At 33.5% G+C, this 17,090-nt stretch overlaps 2 protein-coding genes and 1 non-coding gene across 4 annotated transcripts; all 3 read right to left on the reverse strand.

Annotated features, from left to right (window-relative positions):
* Nucleotides 1–1,340: 1,340 nt before the first annotated feature.
* Nucleotides 1,341–10,080, reverse strand: LOC11429316 (folylpolyglutamate synthase). Of its 2 annotated transcripts, none has more exons than XM_003600718.3 (16): nt 9,807–10,080; nt 9,546–9,682; nt 9,319–9,384; nt 8,798–8,907; nt 7,267–7,327; nt 6,590–6,673; nt 6,447–6,503; nt 6,256–6,316; nt 5,821–5,867; nt 4,914–4,991; nt 3,995–4,159; nt 3,607–3,891; nt 3,145–3,223; nt 2,481–2,633; nt 2,179–2,327; nt 1,341–1,918 (listed from the first exon to the last, which is right to left on the reverse strand). In XM_003600718.3, the coding sequence occupies exons 1-16, from the start codon at nt 9,964–9,966 to the stop codon at nt 1,859–1,861; spliced, it is 1,752 nt and encodes a 583-aa protein (XP_003600766.3). In that variant the 5' UTR covers nt 9,967–10,080; the 3' UTR covers nt 1,341–1,858. The 2 variants fall into 2 exon arrangements, with proteins under 2 accessions (XP_003600766.3, XP_024635424.1); XM_024779656.1 differs by having other exon boundaries at nt 2,179–2,330.
* Nucleotides 10,081–11,358: 1,278 nt separating this feature from the next.
* Nucleotides 11,359–14,525, reverse strand: LOC11422593 (protein YIPF1 homolog). The gene is made up of 6 exons (XM_003600719.4): nt 14,314–14,525; nt 14,139–14,178; nt 13,858–13,950; nt 13,139–13,304; nt 11,941–12,214; nt 11,359–11,771 (listed from the first exon to the last, which is right to left on the reverse strand). Exons 1-6 carry the CDS (start codon nt 14,371–14,373, stop codon nt 11,658–11,660), a joined length of 747 nt encoding a protein of 248 aa, XP_003600767.2. The 5' UTR covers nt 14,374–14,525; the 3' UTR covers nt 11,359–11,657.
* A 47-nt stretch (nt 14,526–14,572) lies between these two features.
* Nucleotides 14,573–14,646, reverse strand: TRNAV-CAC (transfer RNA valine (anticodon CAC)). The gene has a single exon. It is a non-coding gene; the product is annotated as a tRNA-Val (tRNA).
* Between the last annotated feature and the right edge of the window lie 2,444 nt (nt 14,647–17,090).

Raw genomic sequence — 17,090 nt, forward strand, 5'->3', positions numbered from 1 at the left:
ACCCAACGATCGAACCAAAATAAGGTTGCCTTGCCATTACCTACTATCCGGCGGACATTGTTGTCAAACCAACTACCCACTCCCTCACCTACCCCCCCTCTAACTCGACATAAAGATCTCTACCACATAGAATCGTGCCTTCCCCCCTCCCTCAATCGGCCCCCTACCTCTCCATAACGGGCCTTCAAAACACGGTACCACAAGCCCTTCTTAACACGCCCCCCTAAAAAATATTTAATTTGTATACAATCAAATTGTATGCTTCAAATCGCACCGCGATGTAACTTTGTTAGGTTGATTTTTAATATAGTTTTGTAAATATTTACTTGGTGTAATTTGATTGGAATATATGGTAAAAAATAATTAATTGTTAGGACGTAGAAATTAATCTTTAAAGTGAAATAGAAAAGTGTTTGATCAAATAATATGAATATAATTTACTCTAGTAAAATCAAATAAATTAAAGAAATAAGATAATAATTATTTTTTGATATATGTAAGGAAATAAAGAGCTTGTTAATCGTCTATGAGGTGATGGTTCATTGATAGGATCTTATTATTATAATTTTAAAGGATGAAGTTTAAACACATTTAGAGGATTGATGTATATTTTCTTCTTCTTCTTAGGTGTGGAACAAGGTTGAGAAGCAAACTTCCAACAAAGTGATCTCTTCAAAAATTGGCTAGAGGAATATGTAATATGATCATTAATGTTATTTTAAATTAATAAAAAAAAAAATTCTCGTTCCCTTATTTTCGAAAAAAGAAGTTCGTTTACGGTGTTGTAATAATTTAAAATAATTGAACAATATCCAAAAATATTTTTAACTTAATTCTTTATAGAATTTCCATGTGGTGGCAAGATATGATGAGGTAGAATGTTTGTGAAAGTTGCTGCTCTTTTTATGTATAAAGTGAAGTGAAGTTTAAGCATCCTCTATCAACCACTATAAAATTATAGGTAATGAAGTGCAAAATGAAGATCTCTCAACCGGTTCTCTGCATCTCATTTTCACTAATTTTGATAGAACTAATCTATAAAATTTTTAACACTTTTTTCAATGTAATACTATACTTCTAAAAATAAGGTTGAATTAAACCAGGGTCGTTTAAGTTTGTGGTTTGTAATAAATTGATCCTTTAAGTGTGACCAAAAGGACTTATGTGTGACCAAAATAACTTAAAAGGACCAATCTCTTACAAATCTCAAACATAAAGGACTTATGTGTGACCAAAATAACTTAAACACTAATCTATTACAAACCTCAAACTTAACCTCATACTTAAAGGACTCATAGTGTAATTTAACCTTAAAATAAATATGTTTGGAGTTAAAAACATTTTTAATAATCCAATGATTATGAATTAAATCCAATTGTTTTTACATTTTAGTTAACTTTATAACAGCGTATTTACTGTCTTTTTTCGTAGAGTACAACCCAAGTTTGTCTACAAAAAAATAGCAGTCCAAGAGGACCATTCAATCAATTTAGAAAGCCAGATTCGTAGTATAAGATTACATGCAAGTGCAGCAACTTAATCTCCTCCCTTACAATCCACCCTTTTCGCTTTCAACTAGAGTGAAATTAAGATCGAACCAACGACAAACCTTATCCAACTAAGATTGAAAGACCCCACAAAGAAAATTACCAAGCTGATGCTGATGTAAACCAATGAATCCATCAAATGTCCATAACCAAAAATGTTCTTGCGTTGATAACATTCTATTAGCAGTTTCCAAACCACACTCAATGAGCTGCGAACACAGATACCAGGTTTGATATCATCGAGAATAATAATAGGACTTCATTGCTTAGAAATCCGAAAATAAAAAAATCTTTCAATTTGGTCCAGAGGATCACTTTTTTACCAATTTCAACACATCACCAATAAGATGTATGGAACCAGTTACAAGGACCTGATGCATCAACAGAACAAATTTTGCAGTCAGATCATATATACATACATATGAAAGAAAGCATGGAATATAAGGCAGCTAATCTTTATCGTCCATATAAAACTTGGACGGTCAAGATTATCTTCTCTCATTCGATATGTTCCTTCTTAAAAATATATAACTCAGCCCTTCAAATATAAGGTATCAATAATTAACATAACTCTGTCTTGTCAAATATTCACAACCTTCAGTCCAAATATGTAACTACTATTTAATTTTACCTGAAAGCGAGTTGACTGGTTTTGTTGCACTCTGTCCCTAAGCCAATTGATAACCAGTGGCAATGAGGAAAACACTGCACTGTGTTCACAATTGCTGACACTCATTTCCATACCAGCTAATTCTTCAGAAGCTGCACTATTATTCTTGCCTGCTAGCCACATGATGCTAAACAGGTTAAGGTCTTGGTATTTCTCATGAACTAGAAAGTAAAAAAAAAAATGAAGAAAGACGGGAAAAACATCTCAAATAATCAAGTTTGTGGATTAGAATTCTTTATAATTTGCATGTGATCAAACAATACCTTTGTTCCCTTGCATGAGATTTTCCCATACTCTTTGTAGAGTGAACTGCCATGACAGGTCAATGTTAGAATCACTTGGTGTTAAAGCATGGGATCCAATCTTGTGGTACATTGATAAACCAGGCACAAATAGCGCCTTCTTGAAGTACACACCTGCAGTTTCAGTACTCTTAAATCAGAAAAAAAAAATCTCAAATATAAAAAGCATCCAGCATTACATTTCACCCTGATAGACCCAAACTATCACTAAATTAAGACTTGTTTGGATGGACTTATTTGAGTTTATCACTTTATCTATTAACATAAAACATACGTACATGTGTGACTGTTTGGGAGACCTTCTGGAACAACTTATAACATGTCCACAAGTATTCCCATAAGTTCTCCAAGATAGCTTTTGAAAACAACTTATAGCCTATACAAAAACAATTTAACTTTATTTTATCTTTTGCTATAGAAATAGCTTATGTAAGCTTATGCATAAATGCTTATCATGATAAGCCCTTGTGCTATAAGCTGCAAATAAGCTGTTTATCCAAACATGACCTTAATCGAGGACAAAGTCACTTATTTGACAAGTATTTATTAGTCAATGAATATTCTGAACCATTATGTAAGCCATTACAAAGTAACTACGTAGTAGGAAATTCCAGAGATTACTCGCCATGATCAGCACAAGTTTTCATCAAGTGAGGAAGAAGTAACTGAGGATCGCGTACAGACATACAATTGAACAGCAAAATCTGCAAAAAAATAAAAATAAAAGAAATCAATGACTTCAATCAAATCATTGATGAAAAAGGACCACGATTCATACATTTAGCATTTCTATCCTATCCCACCATTTTTTTTCCCATTCTGTACATGAGTCATATGAATCACTTCAAGAGCTTATAGTTATGAACTTATGATCCAATTACATTCAACAAAGCATTTTTTTTTTCCTACAACCAACACAATTTCATTATTCTTATTTTATTTACTTCACTAGTAACATTCTTTTCTGTCCATGCAATACATTCAACAGAATTTATACATCAGAGGCAACCAAAATAAACAATTTTGTGGACATTCATCATGACCACTGATTTCTCGGAAAAACATTGATAACAGCTTATTTACCTACCTGTGCAGATTTTTGTGTTTCACTTTGGTGCGTCTTCACCACTTTATTTGAGAACCTGGAATTATCAGCTATCTGATGAAACAAGGTCTGGTTCTGGTCTTTGATTGCAAGAGAAAACCACTTTGCACATGCTTCCATGCTTTCAGGACTATGAGCCCCATCTAAAAAGAAGACAAGTTCATTTGAGATTTTGTTGTTGACATGTTCGTCACGAACAATCTGAGCTCTTCCTTGCAGACTTGCAGTTGTTAAACCGTTTATGAACTGCTCTGGCAAAGTGTGTTGCTTCAAGCAGGCAAATAAATCAACTCAGCAGGCATGACAATAACAATACATAAACACAAAAGGAACGGCGGTTAAGAAACTGCTTTTAACATCTGGAACTTACAATCTGTTTCAAATGAGACTCTTCAAGATGGCCATTTATATTCATCCATGTAGAGCATAATGCAACAGCAAGACCAGCATTAACATATTGGTGCTCACCTTCAAGCCCTAATTTTAAACCATTTAGTAATTTGGCATCTAACGGGGATGTCACTTGAAGAGGTACCTACAGTTAGATAGATATGCTCAGCTGATTGAATAAGAAAACCAGAGATTAAAGTTGATTTTGCCTCAAAAACCAATTCTAACTTAAAGCTGGGATTTAGAGCTTTTGTTTCTACAAGTGACTTTTAACCTTTAAATTATTGTTCAATTCACTTTTACATGAATATATCCAAACATAAATAAACTTTACATTCAACTCACATTTAGCCAAAATCAATTTTACAAAATCAATTCATTCAAAATCAATTCATTCAACTTCAACACACACTAAACCTATTCCAACTAGGGAAGACAAGAAAGATCTGAATTTGATGTTGTGAATCTATTAACTTTCAAAGGATCCTTGGAAAATGTAAAAGTACAGAGAATGAAGCCACAACTTAATTAAATGTAGCACGAGTATGTATGGCCCAGCATGTTGAATCTAGTAGAAGGAATTATTTTCTTTCAAAGTCAACACAAATCCAACTAATGTGGTTCTCACGATATATCATCATTTTGGCAGAATAAATAGATATACAAACAGGATCATAGGACAAATCATTGGTCAAGACAATTAAATAATGTACATATCTTCAGATAGTTAATAGTTCAACAGTGAAATTTTCTTCCAAATTTTGATCTGGTGTAATATGATTACATAAATGAATCTAAACCGATGATCATACTTTTACATTTTTATCAGCACATGCACTGAATTGTACTATCTTATCTGACTTTGAAGCAGAAGTAAGCACGTGAAACAATGTACTTACGTTCAACTGAGAAGCCTTCTCTTTAAGTACATCCATTGCTTCATCAGGTTGAGTAACTGTAAATGCTGGAATTCGATGCTACATAAAGTCAAAATATATAAAATAAATATAAGGAATGAAAAGAAATTTCTAGAAAAATGATAAAGGATAAAAAAAAAAAGCACAGGGTGATACAAGGAAAGACAGGAAAGTGTAAAAGATAGATATAATCACAGCTGGGTTGCACATGAAATGGCAATTCCCAATACACACTTTGGAGCTTTTCCGGTATCTTTTTAAAAAGGGAAAACCTCTTACTCTAAAGATGCCACAGTGGTGGGTTCTAGGGAAGGGTCTGACCTATTATAGCTCCAGTGTAAGCAACATTACTATACATTTGCAGGAGATTGATATCACAACTCTAACGAACTTGGATTGCCTGCAGTCACAACACACTCTTGCAGTCAGTACATTGGTTGCTGTTGGATTGAGATTGGACAGTCCAAATTTCAAGCTCGGTATTTTAGACTTTAAAAAAATTAAAATATGTTTGCTTTCACACTGCCTGATCTCGATCCAACAACCACCGATGTGTTGACTGTGAAATTGTGACTGCAGGCAATCCAAATCCAACTCAAACTCCTGAAATCCAAATCAGCAGAAACTTCAACCAATACACCATGACTCCTCTTATTTTCTTCTACTTATAAAGTTAAATAATAAAGAAAGAAAATAACGAGTGTGACTTCTATATCGGTTGGGTGTTGGATGTGAGACACAGAACTCTGGTTCAAAGTGGAGGCCATCCCCTCTTAACAACCTAGCTTTTACCTGACAACTTGGTGCTATAATGCATTAACGCACCCTCTATGACAGGGTCCAATGAAGGGTTCAAACGATTAGGATATTATTTTACTCAAAATATTACCTTTAAGATTCCCGCCTTCTCACCAGCAATTTCTCCAAGAGTATTCCCTGTTAATAAAGTCAAACAGACAGAGGTAAGCCCAAATGGTTGAACAAATCAGAGAGTGTGCAACATGAATAATAGGACAATGAAATTTAACATAGATTGTACATTTAATCAGGTTACAAAAAAAGTTTAATCATTCACCTACGTAACTATCCAAGATTTATAAGGTACATATATCTCCATGTACTGAAAAATGAGATCACATTCACAGTTTTTTTTTTTATTAATTCTTATACTTGTTGTATTGGCAACACACGTTGTGCCAAATATGAATTCCTTTTATTTTAAATTTCAAGTTATTTCACAATTTTCACGAGCAATAGGTGTGCTGTAAATTATCAACTACCGGAATTACAAAAAGAGAGTTGGCGGGAGTGGGAGAGCACTAACCAAGAATTTCCATGTGGTCATACCCAAGAGAAGTTATACCACACACAATAGGTTTCTGCACCTGAAATATAAAACATCTGCATGAGCATGCTCTAATTTAAGTTCGTAAAAAAATATGTATTCAAGTAAAGTAATCTTATGATGGTAGTTAAAGGCCAACACATTTATGGTGAAATGGCAATTATGTATACCACATTTGTTGCATCGTATTTGCCACCTAACCCAACCTCCATTATGCAAACATCCACCTGTATAGAATTTAAAGTAAAATAAAAAGAAATATGATCAGTATGAAAACAAGTTTGCATAGGAATTTAAAGCACAGGGATCAAACCTGCTCTTCTGAAAATATCTTGAAGGCGAGTAAAGCAAGGAAGTGGAAAAAGGTAGGCATTGGAACTTTGTCATCGGTTTTTTCCTGTGCATCACCAAGCTAATATAAGATACCACTTATAGAAAAGCACATCAAACCACAAGTCCTTTTTTATAATTCTGTAACTACCACTTCAAAGAGATCGCTATGATTATGATGATTAGCCATGCATGGATTTAAGATGGTATTACTTTTTTTTTTAATGGAAAGATGGTATTACTGCTATGCAACACAGAAATTGTTACTGTTACATAAGTTCATTGTGCTAGAACAACCATGGTGAAAATTAACACCATTTTGTTTACTGTTCCAGATGACACTCAGTTTTACAAATATTAACACTAACTGCTAAACCTTAGTATTTTCTATATCAATTATCTTCTGAAATCGATTTAAGTAATAACTCAAAAAGGAAGAAAAATGAAATAGCCGCTAGTCACTCTTTAATGTTACTGCTAAACTAGTTTATGGACCTGTAAAGATTCGGTGGAAGAAAGTTACCACCAGTTCAAATAAGGAATGAAATTTGGTTCAAATTCAAATAAACAAAAAGGGGGGAAAACAATAACCAAGTTTTAAAACAAGGCAAAACTTCTGCCAGTAAAAAATTGAATGATGCATTTATTCACGAAATATACCTTTAGTCTATCATAACACCACCAGAAATATGCTAAAAATTTCTCTTCACAGATTTCCACACTGCAGAATTAACAAGAGTAGTTCTAATGAATCATAGCATAATAGCCATGCTGCAAAAGATGAACTAAAAGGCAGCATATGATGTATTTTAGTAGGTTGATGAGACTTGGTAAAACATAGAAGGACAAGAATGACGATATAAGAGTGAAAATGATTCAATGATTGAGGTTTTATTTATATGGTGAGAGAGCTTCAAAGCCTCTATTACATTCTGTTACAACAGCATAAGTGAATGTGCTTACTCAATAACTATAATATCAGTTGCCATTTTAACTGCACAGCTAAGAATACACATAACCTACTACTGCTATTGACACACTGCAAGGTATTTCTTTTTAAGTCAAAGTATCATATTGCAAGCCCACAATTGTTAATCTGTACAAATTTGGGTCTAGTGCAAAATCAGCTCCATGTTTTCTCAATTTGTAATTCCTGATAATGGGAGTGAAAAGCTCGTGGATACAGTCATGTGATCTCAATTGAGAAGGTCTTAAATATATTCAGATAAGAAGAGAAAGATAGCACCACTGGGTAGGTGTTCAAAGTCAACTGCAAGAAAATAAGCCAGAGCTCCGAACCTTTTAAGTGCAAACTTAGAATCCAGCGTACTGATGAGTGAAATAACGAGGGAAGAGGACCTCGTGATGATAATGTCATCAATGTACGTTAGATCATATATGCAGGTACTTCCCTTTGAATAAATAAAGAGAAAGGGGTCACGTCTACTCGAGGAGAGGTCAAATCAACATCGATCATGATGAAACAGAGGACTTGTGTGAAGCCTAAGAAAGTGAAGAAGAAACTTTCAAACATATACAGGACGCCTCTAAACCAGTAAATTGGCAATGCTTCCCTAACCCAGCTTCTTGAGCCAGAAGTGCTTCTATCTCAGTGACAGAATAGGATCCACTATATCATGAATCATGGTGACCAAAAGGGTGATAGTCTTCATGGAGACCTTCAAGAGTGTCATTGAGATTATGGAATCAACAATAGCTTTGATGCGAAATAAGAGTTCTGAAATTGTGCAACCTCCTTACTTCGTGCTGCACAACTCGGATGGAAGGTGTTGCTTTCAACTCAATTCTACGCTTGTTCCTTCTCCATATGAGATTACTTCAGTGGCTATATGACATTCTGTTGCAACGGCATATCTGGATGTGCAGACTCAGCAACTGTAATAACAGTTGTTATAACTACTAATTGTACAGCTATGCACACAATCAAGCTACTATACAAGTTATTGCTCTAAATAGCTGCTAATATGAAAGATTAATTTTGTTACAAACCATTATTAATGGATTAATCAGAATTCATAATCAATTATATGACCGAAAGCAAAGTAAATGACAGATGGAGATTATAAAAAAATATAATAGTGGTGCGTCAAAGAAGATGAATGAATTCAATATGCAAAATAACACAAGTTGAATACTTAATAAAGTCAATAAATACATTTGAGACACTCACCCATCTAAACGAAATCTTTCTCGTATATCAATTAGATGAGGAGAAGTGAAAAGGCCAGTGCGAAAACCACAGTTGCGTAATATAGATTCTGTGAAGGTGCATGTAGATCCCTACATAAGCAAGGTGTAAAAACAAAATATACATTATTAGTCATTACAGATGCAAGAGTAAAAATACAAACTGAAAACAAAGGCACTGTATAAGAGACCAGAAACTACCAACAAACCAACCACATCAATTATTACAAAAAGTTTGTTTTCCTCTCATTGAATAGTATGAAACACAAATTCATAAGATACATTATATTAATTTTCAAAAGTATTAATTTTAACTACTACATTCATGGACTTTCAAAATGGTTTCACTTTTTCGGAAGCAATGATCTGAAGAAGTTTAATGAAATTACATAAAGTTAACTTCAAAAGCAATAATTTTAAAGTCCTAGCAAATCAAACCACAATATTCAAACATGGTTTAACTTTCAAAGCAATCATAGGTCAAAGTTTAATTAATAAAAGTACCTTCCCTTTGGTACCAGCAACATGGATAATCTTCAAATTCGAAATCGCCTCTTCCAATTCAAGCATCTATCAAATCAACACTACAACATTGTTAACATCACCAAACAAGTAGACAATTTTCCCAACAAAGTGATCAAATAATCGAAAGCATGTTCATTTAAGTGTCCCATTTGCATTCAACAACTAATTCATTTTCATAGAAGCCAATCCACAAACACTTTACGTACCTTTAAGTACTCGAATAACACGAGGAATCGTTCCTCCATATTGACATCACCAACACGAGTGCGTTTAGTAATCAAAGATGACAAGGCTTCCAATGCTTCTTCATATGGCGATGATTTTGGAGACCCATTATCTCCTTCTGTAAATCAAAGTCAAAAAGAAAATGACCCAATAAGCCAATCAGCATAAAAATTTAAACTTGAGCTGAAGCAGAACGCATAAAGGTTAAAAGATTAGAAGAAGCGAGATTTGAAATTGAATACCTTGAGCCATGTATAATTTGGATTGAAGTGTGAAAGAGAGAGATTGGGTATTGGTAGAAAGGATAAGAGAATTGTTATAGCGAGGAAAGGGGATTGAGAATGAAGGATTGGAAGATAGAAAGAGTGGTGTTTGAGGAATGAGGGAATGGTTGCGGAGCATTACAATGACATTCTCATTTGTCTTTAAGCGCGCAGTTTCTATGAGTCACCTAACGTTTGATCTTGATCAACGGTTGTTGGATTGTCACTTCCTTGAGAAGAAATAGTTTATTTTCATTTTCAGATCAAAATCAAATTAAAACAATTAGTTTATTGGTTTGGATTCATTTACTCTTAAAAATTGAACTAAACCGATCTATTATTATACTCCTAATTTAAGAATTTAATGAAAATGCATTATCTTATATCATCCATGTAAATTAGTTTACACTTTACACTTATATTCATCATATCACCTCATAAATTCCCTTTGTTAGAGACTTTTTAAAATAACTTCCACATAATTGCACCCAAACTCTATACGTACCTGCAAAAAATACCCGCTATGGATAGAATAAAATACCACTTTCATGGATCCAGATTTGGATATGTGTAATTACCCGCAAAATTATATGGGTATGAGCGCGGGTATAAGTGCTGTACTACCCAGCACTGCAACCCGCATATATGTATTTATATAATATTATAAATAATTTATTAATTTTTTGTGTACAATTAATTAATAAATTTAACTATTTAAGCCTAACCTTAAACCTAAATCAGATTAATAAAAACTTTAGTAACAATTTATTATGATTTTAACATGCAACTACAACTTTTTAACGTATAACTGATGTAAGGTATTTATTTTTTTTCTTTTCAGGAATAATTTGGATGTTTTTTTATTTGGTTAAATATTACGATTCATATTATTTCGTAAGTTGATTTAAAAAAATTTGGATCATAGTTTTATTTCAAGTGTGGTGATTTTTATTATCTTTTCATAAATTGCGGATAATGGGTGCAGGTATGAACACTTAAGTGTCCATAGAATATGGGAAAGGACATTAAAGTTATTGTCCACGAAAATACGGATACGGGTATGAACATTTTTTACAAACGTGAGTATGGAGATGAATAACTCATTGGGTAGCCATTGCCACTGCACATACTTGATTTTCATTGGAAACCAATTAAAGCTAATTTGCATGTGCCTTTTCTCTTTCTTAAATTTGCATAGTTTGAAGTATTTAGTCCTCGTCGTCGATAATTAAAGGTGAAAGTAATAAGGAAAATATTTTTTTTTACATCTAAAACCAATTGACAAATAAAATGTGTGATGTGATAAATGTGACATGTTAGTAGTTGTGTAATTTATTTCAAATAACACAACTACTTCAAATAAATGTATTAAATTAACAACTTAAAACCTATTTAAAATTTAAAAAAATGTTAAAGAACTTATTTAAAACTTAAAATAGGACTAATCTAGTAAAAGAAAGTATTCAGCCTATATTAAATAAAGTGAGGGGGTGTTTGACCCGTTTCTTGACGCATAGGACAAAGCATTATGTTTATCATGTACTACCAAAATAATCTTAAAAAAAATAAAATAAAATCATGACCATCCATGATGCATACATGTCAAGTTCAGAGTACAAAAAAGAACACAGGTACGTATTGGCTTACGTCAAGATGACAAAGAACTAGTACTAGTCAGTTAATAGTAGCCATTGCCACTGCCAACCAAGTGCGGGTATAAAAGCCACACGCGTGTGTAAAGTACTAAAAGCACGTACAATTTTCTTCCTACATCCAATTTTCTTTAAAGAAGAAAGAGATTTTTGATTCAGCAACATGGGTTGGAGAGGATTATTGGGTTTTGAATATGGCATAATTGTTCAAAGAAACGAAGCTAGCTGAGGCACCACCGGTAAGGATTATTATGATCCACCGAAGAATCTCAACTGGAATAAGCAATAGAAACTGAAAAATTCACGAGAAACAATTATTAGATAAAAACATGAAAGGCAATGCATAAATAAATCAAAACTAGCAAGCCAATACATGCTTGTGCAAAAGGTAATGTAATATATAGTAATTTGCAGCATATAGCGATAAAACAACAAGCCATACACAGAAAGCGGAAACTTACAGAAGACAAGATGAAAATGGTGAGGGAATACCCCCACAAGCACCAAAACCGTACAAGGTTAGCATTTGAACCCATATACTGAAGGAAAAAGTAGTATGCCAACGGGACCACTATCACATAGCCATATATAGACCATGCCGCCGTATTCACATAGCTAACATCAAAGCTCCATGATGTTCTGTTATTTGTATGTTTTTCCATTAGGTATGTTGCAAAATTTCCAAGTAAGGCAAGTACAAAAACCAATGTTGTTGAGATCCATATAAGCCCATACCTGTAATAATGGAAAAGTATCAAGTAGAAAGTAAGGAAGTAATACTTTCATACTTTATTACTACAGTCTTGGACTTTATGTAGGAAAAAAGAATACAATAGTAGCTATCTCATTAGTTAGGACTGGTAAAGACAATATCAAACAAAATTAAGAATAAAATAAAATCATGGAGGATCAAATCAAACTTTTGCCGATTCTCTTGCATATCGCATTACCAGATATATTTATATAACAGGGACCATTATAGAGTCATAGTATATAATAATTTGACCCACAAATGGAAAAAAATTAAGAAAAAACAAATATAACCTAGCTCCTCAGTAACTCTCTTTAGCTACTGACAATTTTAAGGTATGTACATGATTAATATTTTTGAAGATTTGAAATGCCATTAATTCCTTCATTCCAATATGGCTGGATCAATATATTTATGGAATTAGTAGAAATCATCATTTCAATATATCTTCCTCCATTATATGGCAAAGAATTAAAATGTAATAAAACAAATATCAGAAATTTATACATTTTGGGCAAGGATGCTAAAAGAATTTGTTAAAAAGTACATCATGTCTCCCATTAATTGGTATATTTATAGTCCCCAGGCACCCTAAGTTTGCATAAAACAACAGCTTATATTTGCGTTATTCAGCAACCGCTGACTTTCATTTTCTCAAATTCCAATTAGGGAAGTAATAATTTTGCATGGGTCCACAATGAACAATGGACCAAACAGAAGGCAAGAAGAAAAAGGGGGTGGAAGTGGAAGAAGCAAAAGGAAAGTTTCACTTTTCCCCATAAATGTTATTGTGACAGCGCAACTGCAGATTTCCTTCAAGCACCGCATACTCTACATGAAATCAAGATCAGTTTTGCCATTTTAGTTATCAAAAATGTAGCAGCAGAAATATAAAATGCAGAACTCACAGATCAGGGTTAGCATCTATCTTGGCAAAAAAGTCATCACCGACTGGATTCAAGGAGCTTATCAATCTGTTCACGACAACGTCTGTATCCACGTTGAAATACTGTGTGTACGATGAGACACTAAAGAATCCCTGCCAGTTATTAGCTGGCTGTTGCCCAAAAGCATCTGCATGGATGAATAAGCCACGTATCCGTGATTGATCAATATAGCATAGATTGGTAATAAAAATGTAAGATTACAACTATTCTCTAATCAGTCTACATAATCAACCGTCAGTATTAATCATCTATCGGCCAAAGTATGCAACTGAAAACAAGCTCATTCAAAATCCAAAAAACAAACTGCATAAAATGCTGCAACCATATGCAACTATTAACTGAATAAAGCCATAACTAAACATATTATGTGAAACACCTTATTCAATTGGTTTAGACTTTAGATCGCTCGTTGTCTAAGATAGGTAAAAGCCTAAAATTAAACAAACAAAAAAGACTCTGCGTGCACAGTAGTGATCACTTCTTAGCTTATTAAATCAAGGCTCTGCCCAAACATCGACTACCAAAATGTTTTGTTTTTTCTCCTCGCAAGTCATAACCCACTCCCAAAAAAGGACATACTATACACCAAAGTTTCTAAAATGGTAAGCCATAAATTATATAAATGAATTTCAACTTTCATCAAGTATTATCAGCTAATTAAGTTTGATAACATTACTTACCAGTTGGAGTTCCAAGAGTTTGATATCCCTGTTGTCCACCACCGCCTCCGCCTCCACTATTGGGAGGGAATGTTTGCATATTTGCATAAGGGACTACATGTTAAGTTCATAAATATTAGATTAGGTTAATAAATATATCAATTATCAAGTGTGGCAACTTATTAATCATCTACTAAACTTTATTAACCATGAGTTAAACGCAATAAACTTTGATTTTTAAGTATTCAAATATACATGCAATTGAAACACCTGAAAAGAAAAACAATGATGTAATTTGATACCTTGATTGTTTGAAGCATTCTTTTGATCAACAATGACAGCCTAAGTACCAAAAGAGGAATAATCAGATAATTATAGATAATCAATTAATAAACTAATAGAGAATATATATATTGAAAAACCCAAAAAAAAAAAAAAAAAAGCTATAATTGCAAATTGATTGATATGAATACTCACTGGAACTGATCCGAGCAAATGGCTGGTATTGCTGCTACTGGTACGAGAATCTTCCTCCATAGAAACCAAATAATCGCTACGAGTAATCAAAAAAATTAGAAATTGAAATTCGTTAATTGGAAAACAGTAGAATCGCTATAAACCCTTGACTTTTCAGGTTAGTTCAGCAGGTGAAACTGAATAAACGATGATTTCATTCATATTGGGCCCACGGGCCTCGTGATGTCAGTTATGAAGTACAAAAAAGAAGAAAAAAAAATGTCTGAGCCCGGGTTCGAACCGGGGACCTCTAGTGTGTGAGACTAGCGTGATAACCGACTACACCACCCAGACAAGTTGATGTCTAGTAATTCAATTAAACGAATATATATCATTACAACAACGGAACATTAATCATGTCAAAAATGAATTATTTATATCCCTCAAAAAATAAAATAATGAATTATTTATATTATAATAAGCGTTCCAACTGGTTTTTATTTTTAACATTAATAAACTGAATCATTTATTTCAAAGAATTATTATTATTTTTTTTTTGGAGAAATCAAAATGTTATATATATAATCAACAACGGGAAGCCCCATGCAGAAGGAGTGCAAAGAACACCACCAATCAAAGTTTACAGACACTATAAGCCAATAAAAACAACAGCAAAACAGACAAAAATCAGTGGACACCCATACAAGGTAGCGGATGTCTCCACCAATCATTAAAACAATAGTAAAAGGATGTCTGTTTAGCTTTCAACCACAAAAAAGAGAGTAATTGTACTTTCTCAAAAAGGACCAAAGGAGTAGTCATCATATTTTTGAAAATACGATTATTACGTTTCTTCCAAATTACTCAGACACAAGCAAACCATATGACCTTAAAGAACACGTGAGTACCACGCGACATCCCTGCCACGAAAGAAACCTGAATGCAATGATCACGAATCTGACAAGGAGCAACCATTGTGATCCCTAACCAATTACAGACAAGAATCCACAAAGAAGATGCCAAATCGCAAACAATAAAGAGATTAGTAGCTGATTCAGCGACTCCACGCCCATTGACACAAGGCAAACCATTTACATTAATAATATTCCGTCGCAATAAATTGTCTTTAGTAGGCAACCGGTTACGCAAGAGACGTCACACGAACAGAGACACTTTCACATGAATATTCCTATGCCAGACATCATTTACAAGACTCCTATCGACCTGTTCACTTGAAGTTGTGAGAAAGCGATAGGAATCCCGCACCGAATACCCATGCACATGATCTAGAAACCATCTCCAAGAATCAGTAACATCAACCTGCAAAACAATGTTATGTAACACTTCGGAGCACTCCCTCACACTTTCCTCCTCCCAAGCTAACAAACGGTGTCTCCACTTCCACGCCCTTCCCTCCACCTCCCAACCTAAACGCTCCATCTCCTCCACTGTACAATCCTTATCAATAACTAAATCAAAGAGCCTAGAAAATTTAAAATGCAAAGACATTTCCCCAACCCAACGATCGAACCAAAATAAGGTTGCCTTGCCATTACCTACTATCCGGCGGACATTGTTGTCAAACCAACTACCCACTCCCTCACCTACCCCCCCTCTAACTCGACATAAAGATCTCTACCACATAGAATCGTGCCTTCCCCCCTCCCTCAATCGGCCCCCTACCTCTCCATAACGGGCCTTCAAAACACGGTACCACAAGCCCTTCTTAACACGCCCCCCTAAAAAATATTTAATTTGTATACAATCAAATTGTATGCTTCAAATCGCACCGCGATGTAACTTTGTTAGGTTGATTTTTAATATAGTTTTGTAAATATTTACTTGGTGTAATTTGATTGGAATATATGGTAAAAAATAATTAATTGTTAGGACGTAGAAATTAATCTTTAAAGTGAAATAGAAAAGTGTTTGATCAAATAATATGAATATAATTTACTCTAGTAAAATCAAATAAATTAAAGAAATAAGATAATAATTATTTTTTTGATATATGTAAGGAAATAAAGAGCTTGTTAATCGTCTATGAGGTGATGGTTCATTGATAGGATCTTATTATTATAATTTTAAAGGATGAAGTTTAAACACATTTAGAGGATTGATGTATATTTTCTTCTTCTTCTTAGGTGTGGAACAAGGTTGAGAAGCAAACTTCCAACAAAGTGATCTCTTCAAAAATTGGCTAGAGGAATATGTAATATGATCATTAATGTTATTTTAAATTAATAAAAAAAAAAATTCTCGTTCCCTTATTTTCGAAAAAAGAAGTTCGTTTACGGTGTTGTAATAATTTAAAATAATTGAACAATATCCAAAAATATTTTTAACTTAATTCTTTATAGAATTTCCATGTGGTGGCAAGATATGATGAGGTAGAATGTTTGTGAAAGTTGCTGCTCTTTTTATGTATAAAGTGAAGTGAAGTTTAAGCATCCTCTATCAACCACTATAAAATTATAGGTAATGAAGTGCAAAATGAAGATCTCTCAACCGGTTCTCTGCATCTCATTTTCACTAATTTTGATAGAACTAATCTATAAAATTTTTAACACTTTTTTCAATGTAATACTATACTTCTAAAAATAAGGTTGAATTAAACCAGGGTCGTTTAAGTTTGTGGTTTGTAATAAATTGATCCTTTAAGTGTGACCAAAAGGACTTATGTGTGACCAAAATAACTTAAAAGGACCAATCTCTTACAAATCTCAAACATAAAGGACTTATGTGTGACCAAAATAACTTAAACACTAATCTATTACAAACCTCAAACTTAACCTCAT

This window comes from Medicago truncatula, chromosome 3, assembly GCF_003473485.1.
Source record: "Medicago truncatula cultivar Jemalong A17 chromosome 3, MtrunA17r5.0-ANR, whole genome shotgun sequence".
NCBI classification, from domain to species: domain Eukaryota; kingdom Viridiplantae; phylum Streptophyta; class Magnoliopsida; order Fabales; family Fabaceae; genus Medicago; species Medicago truncatula.

Excerpts from the sequence above, each read along its gene's own strand:
- LOC11429316 (XM_024779656.1), bottom strand. The coding sequence starts at position 9,966 with ATGCTCCGCAACCATTCCCTCATTCCTCAAACACCACTCTTTCTATCT. Across the intron at positions 9,385-9,545 it reads TGTTATTCGAGTACTTAAAG|ATGCTTGAATTGGAAGAGGC; the intron begins GTACGTAAAGTG and ends TTGATTTGATAG. Across the intron at positions 4,992-5,820 it reads AGAAGGCGGGAATCTTAAAG|CATCGAATTCCAGCATTTAC; the intron begins GTAATATTTTGA and ends GACTTTATGTAG.
- LOC11422593 (XM_003600719.4), bottom strand. The coding sequence starts at position 14,373 with ATGGAGGAAGATTCTCGTACCAGTAGCAGCAATACCAGCCATTTGCTC. Across the intron at positions 14,179-14,313 it reads ATTTGCTCGGATCAGTTCCA|GCTGTCATTGTTGATCAAAA; the intron begins GTGAGTATTCAT and ends TTTGGTACTTAG. Across the intron at positions 12,215-13,138 it reads ATAGATGCTAACCCTGATCT|GTATGGGCTTATATGGATCT; the intron begins GTGAGTTCTGCA and ends CCATTATTACAG.